Below are 7,858 nucleotides of genomic sequence, written 5' to 3'. Positions count from 1 at the left end.
ACTAGGCGTTTAGTCCACGACCATTCGGTCTACTAGGCATTGATACAAAACTATTTGGTCTACTATGCGTTTGGTCCACAAGCATTTGTTCTTCTAGGCGTCTGGTCCACAACCGTTTGGTCTAAGTAGTCATTTCATTTGGTCCACAACCATTTGGTCTACGAGGAATGTTACAAAAACCATTTGGTCCGTAACTAATTGGTCTAAGTAGGCATTTGGTCTACCAGGAATGTAACAAAAAACATTTGATCTACTAGGTGTTTGGTCCGTAACTAATTGGTCTAAGTAGGCATTTGGTCCACAACCAGCCATTTGGTCTACCAGGAATGTTACAAAAACCTTTTGATTTACTAGGCGTTTATAACTAATTGACTTTGTTCTGAAAGCGATTGTTTGGATGCACAGGGTGTCTTAGCGGTTGGAAAATTTAAAACCTAACCCCCCCCCCAACAAAAAATACATAAATAAATAAAATGATAATAATAATGATGACACTATCCAAGATTTTACACTTAATTGGGTAGGATATTGTTGATTATACAAAATTAATCAATTATAAAGTTGGGCATAACAATATATATTTTTTTTATCCATCTTATAAGATCTTCATTAATTATAACCAATTGTATTTTGATTTCTCTTTCTCACACATGCCACAGACTGACGAAGAGTTTTACTTTGCCTTTCATTCTTTAAGAGCTATATGTTTTCTTCTAAAATCTATGATTTTATTTTTTATATGGCAGTCTAACATCTACCAATTGTGTTTTTTCATTTCTTCTATTTTTTGCCTTTTTCTTCTCTCTCCCTTGCTCTCCTGTTCTTTTTCTCTACTCTTCTTCTTTCGTGCTATCCTTCCTTTCTTAAATCTGTATTCACCTTTTGCAATGTTCTGCGGCATTGCACTTTGACATATAGAAGTAGTGTGGGGAGCATATATGTCAAATATTGCTGGCCCTCAGCGATCTGATCCCCTGAGTCAGGGGTATACGGGCGTAATTACAACTGACAGGCCAAAGATATTCATTCGAGCAAACCCATTTTAAATCTTTAATTTTTATATTGCTGATTGACAAAAATGAATGAATATGATTGATAATCTTACACTAATTCTAGGGAGGGTAACTTTACTGAACTTTCTTTTTTCAAATTGGGATGATATATCACCACTTTGGAACTATTTTTATACTGGCGGGAGAAGTATTGCCATTTTACTGTCTCAAGTCATGAATTTGATCCTGTCAGGTGTAGTCTTCATAAATGCCAATTTATTTTTGAAATGAGCTACTCGAGGTACCCTTTTCTGGTCAGATATGGAATGTCAGACATATATCCTATCCACTGGACAGTAGTAAACATTCAATTCTCGAATTTCATCCTTTTTTTGAGCGCCTCTTTAACACACGAGTCTATGGGAAATGTTTTAGGCCCGTGATACCTCAGCTGCAAACTGGCAGCCATCTTGAAATCCAAGATGGCTGCCATGAAAACAAAATCATAAAAAAAATCAGGTATTATAATTATAACGTAGATATTATTTTGAAATTTGACACTTGGGGTATTGAAATTTCCTCCAGTAGTCTGTCCAATAGATAGGCTGCAAAATGGCCACCATCTTGAAATCTAGAGAGGATCGACTGTCATGAAAATCCAAATTATTTTCTTGAGTTTTAAATAATTTGAGGCACTGCATTTTAGACATACATGTACAGGCAGGTTTTGTCCTGCTGGTTTTAGAATATTGCTGCCCCATTGATTGATCCCACCAGGTCAGCTGAAAATGGCCGCCACTTTGAAATCTAGGATGGCTATTATGAAATATCTTTCCTGAGCTATACATTAAATGTGACACTGTAAATTGGTATTATGTACATGTATGTATTTTATTTTCATGGCAGCCATCTTTATAAGAAAAGGGTACCTCGAGCAGCTCATTTTAAAAATAAATCGGCATTTATGAAGACTACACCTGACAGGATCAAATTCATGCCTTGAGACAGTAAAATGGCAATACTTCTCCCGCCAGTATAAAAATAGTTCCAAAGTGGTGATATTCTTCCCAATTTGAAAAAAGCAAGTTCAGTAAAGTTACCCTCCCTAGAATCAGTGTAAGATTATCAATCAGCAATATCAAAATTAAAAATTTAAAATGGGTTTGCTCGAATGAATATCTTTGGCCTGCCAGTTGTAATTACGCCCGTATAACCCTGACTCAGGGGATCAGATCGCTGAGGGCCAGCAATATTTGAAATAAGCTCCCCACACTACTTCTATATGTCAAAAGTGCAATGCCGCAGATCATATAAAACTCAACGAAATAATTGCAATATTTCTATGGCAGCCAGCTTGGATTTCAAGATGACGGCCATTTTTCCGCCGACCAATTGTCAGATTCCTTGGAGCCAGCAATTTTTTTTAACTAACACACCAAGATACCCATATACTACATATTTTAGTGGCACATATGTAAAATTCAAGAAAATTAGTTCAATGATTTTTCATGGCGGCCATCTTTGATTTCAAATGGCGGCTGACCCGATGGTCAAATCGCTTGAGGCCGGCAATATTTGAAATCAGCGCCCAAAATTAAGCCTATATGCCAAATTTCAATACCGCAGTTCATATAGAACTCGAGAAAATGATTGCAACGATATTTCATGGCGGCCATCTTGGATTTCAAGATGGCGGCCATTTTGCTGCCAACCAAATGGTCAAATTGCTGGGGGCCGGCAATATTTGAAACCAGTGCTTTAAAATACCCCTATATGCCAAATTTCAGTGTCACATGTCATGTAAAACTCAAGAAAATGACATTTAATGATTTCTCATGGCGGCCATCTTGGATTTCAAAATGGCGGCTGACCCGATGGTCAAATCACTTGGGGCCGGCAATATTCGAAATTAGCAACCCAAATTAAGCCTATATGCCAAATATCAATACCGATCGAAAGTCGAGAAAATGATTGCAATAATATATCATGGCGGCCATCTTGGATTTCAAAATGACGGTCATTTTGCCGCCAGCCGAATGGTCAAATTGCTTGATGCCGGCAATATTTGAAATCAGTGCCTCAAAATACCCCTATATGCCAAATTTCAGTGTCACATGCCATGTAAAACTCAAGAAAATGGCATTTAATGATTTTTCATGGCGGCCATCTTTGATTTCAAAATGGCAGCCAACCCGATGGTAAAATCGCTTGGGGCCGGCAATTTTTGAAATCAGCACCCCAAAATACCCCTGTATGCCAAATTTCACACTTTCTGCCAGGTTCGAGCATCTTTTTCACATATCTACTGGACTAGATATACCCTTTTGCCTGATTAAATAAATACGTCTTCTCCACCATGTAATCTGGCAAAAGGGTCTATGTGCAGATAAACCCCTTTGCCAGATTACTACCACTTTTTATAGGGTCTATGTGCAGATAGACCCTTCTGCCAGATTAGATACCAGTAAAATGATGGAATTTGATTTGGGTGTCCTCTGGTATCTCGAAAACGAAAGCTCGAGCACCACTGAGAGTTGGCCAGATGAAAATTTTGGCCTCATAAACCCTAGATTTGAAAAAAAAAAAAAATCCAAAATTTTGCAGATAGACCCTTTTGCCAGATTAGGGCCGCCCAGCCAAGGACGGTAGTTTCCTTCATCATCTGGAGAAATTGATCCACAGTACAACGCAGTATGCTCATCTTACCCAGGTGAGGTAAATGGGTATACCTGTGGCCCGTAACACAAAGCTTAGCAATGATCGTAGAAACACTTTTCGACGATTGATTCCATTGACTACAATACACAATCAATCGTGAAAATCAAGCGTACGATTAATCGCTAAGCTTTGTGTTACGGGACCCTGGTCTGGCAGGAATTTATTCCTTGGAATGCATGTGTGTTATAAGAAATTACGGCCGCCAAGCTAAAGCCGGAGTAATAATATCCAAGTCTTTTTGAAGCGCATAGAGACGTAATATGCGCTGCATGAACTGTTTATTATTAGTAGTGTGCGGAGACGTATCCACTGGTTCTCAGTAAATATCTTCTAGAGATGCAGTGGCGTACCTAGGATTTTCCACAGGGGAGCAAATTCGTCCGCCAAAAAATTTGACAAGCAAAAAAAAAAAAAAAAGGTCTTCAACCACAAATTAAGGATTTCGTACCAGAAAAAAATTTGACAAGCAAAAAAAAAAAAAGGTCTTCAACCACAAATAAAGGATTTCGTACCAGTAAAAAAATTGACAAGCAAAAAATAAATAAATAAAAAATAAAGGTCTTCAAGACTCGTCAGGGGGGGGGGGGGGAGGCAGGGATATGTCCCTTGCATGGGTTGTGACTCGTCAGGGGGGGCCGGGGCAGTCTGCCCCCTCTGCCCCCCCGTAGGTACGCTAGTGAAGAGATGGGAAAATGACTTTGTATATTTTTCAAGTCATATTTCACTTCAACGGATTCTACTAAAGGGAATCTGCTTTTCAAAATTTAATATGTATTCAATTTTAATCCTGCGATTAAAGAGCATAATCAATATACATACTGGACGTGTTTAGACACAAAAAAGAATATTTCATGTATTTCTGAATTGAATTGAATAACATTATATTATTATTCTAACATGTCTAATGCAATATGCCTAAATGATCTAATATAAACTTCATGTACAGTCACTCACCTATTGACATGGTTGGATCCAGTTCAGTGATGAAGAAATGAAGACCAAGCTCAACAATGCACTCTTCTTTTATGACCCACCGTGAAATGAATACAATTTGATCCCCAAATACTTCAGTTCGTACCTGCCCATCACAATATAGGCCCCATTATGACCATTTGTGGAACTGTATTTGCGAGGAGCGACGGTACACATTGTACCAATGAACTTTTTGTTTACTTTATATCGGAGTCAGACATGTTGTACTTTAATACAACAGCCACACAAACGAAGACGCCAGCAAACCAATCGATGGGATGTCATTGGATTTAACGTAATAGATTTGATCGATTTGGAGTTCGGTTGGCCAATGTGACCGCGGCATTCAGTTTTACGTATCTTCTCTCTACGCTATCACACGATGGCAGCCACAATCGCACTGAGGTGGACAATATCTATTATTGTTACGTAATACGCTGCTTTCAGAAGTTCGACTAAACACAGAAGGGGAGCGGTTGTGATTCAGCACGTTTTTGCAAGATTAATATATTTTTTTCTGAACAATAAAGTATTTGATCATTATTAAGTTTATTCCTTGAAGTCTAGATCTGCTCATCCCAGTAAAGCTTTGATACTGTAAAGCGCAAAAGAGGAATATATATATCTCCGATAATTGAGAGAGATGATGATGACTGTTCGATTGATATTCCATGTAGCCAAGATATAAAAGTAATAGAATTGGATGCCCGTTTATTTGTTAGTTTAATTTTTTTCCTACTTTTTGATTTACTTATCTATATACTTATTTATTTATTTGTTTATTCATTTATTTATTCATTCATTCACCCACTCATTCATTCATTTATCCATCCATCCATCCATTCATCCATCCATTCATTCATCCATTCATTCATCCATCCATCCATCCATCCATCCATCCATCCATCCATCCATCCATCCATCCATCCATCCATCCATCCATCCATCCATTCATTCATCCGTCCATCCATCCATCCATCCATCCATCCATCCATTCATTCATTCATTCATTCATCCATCCATCCATCCACCCACCCACCCACCCACCCATCCATCTATCCATCCATCCATCCATCCATCCATTAGTTAATAAATAAATAAATAAATAAATAAATTAATTCATCCATCCATCCATTCATCCATCCATCCATCCATCCACCCACCCATCCATCCATCCATCCATTTATTAATTAATTAATTCATTCATTCATTCATTCATTCATTCATGCATGCATGTTCACAATTTAAAATATAAATAAAATGCATGGGATTACATAGATTATGTAAAAGTTTATCAAACGAAAAGTATTCAGTAAACATACAAAGGTGCGACAAAATTTATTACAGTTGAAACACCTTTAAATTTAACTTGTATCACTCAAACCGTACAAAAAAAAGAGAGAAAACACAAAATAAAAGAAAGAAATGTAGGTAGCGAGGAAATAAATAAATTGAAAGACTGACTTTATATTGAACAGTTAAGTATGAAGTTGTTAGAGTTCAATTCTTAATTCTCCAGTTACGAAAAAAATTGAAAAATATGTAAAATCAACTTATGTCTTATGTGCATTTTACTGATTCTGCAACGTAGAGAGAAGAATGCGCATTACAGTAAATTTAAGGGAAATTGAAGTTTTCAGATTTCGAATATCATGTGGGAGAGAATTCCAAATATCTGAACCGCGATGCCTGATTGATTAATGTACGGGGATTAACCAAATGTATGTTAGAAGAAAGAATTATTGCTTGATTAGATAAATTCATCATTTACAGTGTTATGGACGAGACCTTTTTTGTCATATGCCCCTCTCTTCTTTTTTATCTTCCCCTCTCTTTTTTTCCTTGCTTGCGCCCCTATCCCCGGTGGCTTCGCCCCTGACCGTAGTCGAACTTGGGCTCCGATATTAAAAAATAAAGATAAATCATGATATAAACACTGTATCAAACACAGGGACACTGGTGCCAACTCACAACAAGAAACACTTTAAACGTGTATTTTCTTAAAGAATATTCATGTCGAAAATCAATTTGGCCATTTCGTGAACTTTCATTGAAATTCACTAAAATCCATGGAAATAATCTTGTTATTCTCGACAGCATGCATGCATCATCCAACACACAAACACGATACAGAGAGTGTCCGACACCTGACTGCAGTGTACGAAATCAAGTTTGATTACACTCGAACAAAAACCTAAGACACAGATTATGAATTTCCAATTATATAAATATTTTATTCAAATCAAGCGCTCAATCACAACTCCTATTTCAATCAACAGACAATGAAACCCACGTTGATATTGGGAAAAAAGGTACATTGCTTTAGGGTGGGGTTTGTATGCCCCCTTTTGGATGATCCTAACGTTAGATCTACCCCATGTGATGAATAACAAAATAAAATTTTTCATTAACGGTAAATTAAAATTTTAAAGGCAATAGAGGTGTCAACGTGTGAAAGTGTATATAGATAATGAAAGACAATGAAATATAAGATAATGAAAGACCAAGAGAACCACAGTCGGATTTTTTTAGTGAACTGCTGAGAATGAGGTCCAGTGTAAATACCTTTAAAAAAGAAATAGCACATTGATCCACATTCAGATATTTTCTGATTTTACGATAAAAATGCCAATAAAAGGAAAGGGGGGGGGGGGGTACATGTATCTTCCAATGAACAAACATATATTATGTGGAAGATTAATGGGGGGAGGGGTATTCATGGGCGACCAAAGATTTTCAAATCCCCTGCTCATGACGCTTTTTAAAAATCGATCGCTTTCTTTTGGTATTTTCCTTTTTCTCCTTTCACCTACTTTCTTTCTTTCTTTCTTTCTTTCTTTCTTTCTTTCTTTCTTTCTTTCTTTCTTTCTTTCTTTCTTTCTTTCTTTCTTTCTTTCTTTCTTTCATTCATTCATTCATTCATTCTTTTCTTTATATTTCCTACCTTCTTTCTTTCCTTCTTCCTCCCTCTCCTTTTTATTTCTTTTGTTTCTTCTTTCTTCTATTCGTTTTCTTGTTTTTATTATAAATTTCCTTTCTTTTTCTCTTTCAGTCATTTTCGCACCTACTCTCTCACTCACTTTCTTTCTCACCTTCCTCCCCGCTTTCGTTCCAATCTATTAAAGGTACCGTACTTGAACCGTGGGCAATTATTATGAACACATGCACACACAAAA

At 36.9% G+C, this 7,858-nt stretch overlaps 1 protein-coding gene across 2 annotated transcripts in view; it reads right to left on the bottom strand.

Annotated features, from left to right (window-relative positions):
* Window positions 1-5,084, bottom strand: part of LOC129274828 (sulfotransferase 1C2-like) — a 13,050-nt gene extending 7,966 nt beyond the window's left edge. The window contains exon 1 of one of the 2 annotated variants that reach the window (XR_010295428.1): window positions 4,665-4,840. Coding sequence is in view for 1 of the 2 variants with exons in the window: in XM_064108343.1 (XP_063964413.1) it covers window positions 4,665-4,674 (10 nt within the window). In the remaining variant the exon portion in view is untranslated. Of the gene's footprint in view, window positions 1-4,664 lie in introns of both variants that reach the window. The other variant, XM_064108343.1, reaches the window with a different exon arrangement.
* Window positions 5,085-7,858: the final 2,774 nt, after the last annotated feature.

This window comes from Lytechinus pictus, chromosome 13 (genome assembly GCF_037042905.1).
Source record: "Lytechinus pictus isolate F3 Inbred chromosome 13, Lp3.0, whole genome shotgun sequence".
Taxonomy (NCBI): Eukaryota; Metazoa; Echinodermata; class Echinoidea; order Temnopleuroida; family Toxopneustidae; genus Lytechinus; species Lytechinus pictus.
Note: the sequence above shows the minus strand (reverse complement) of the source record. Positions and strands in the feature narration are given on the sequence as shown.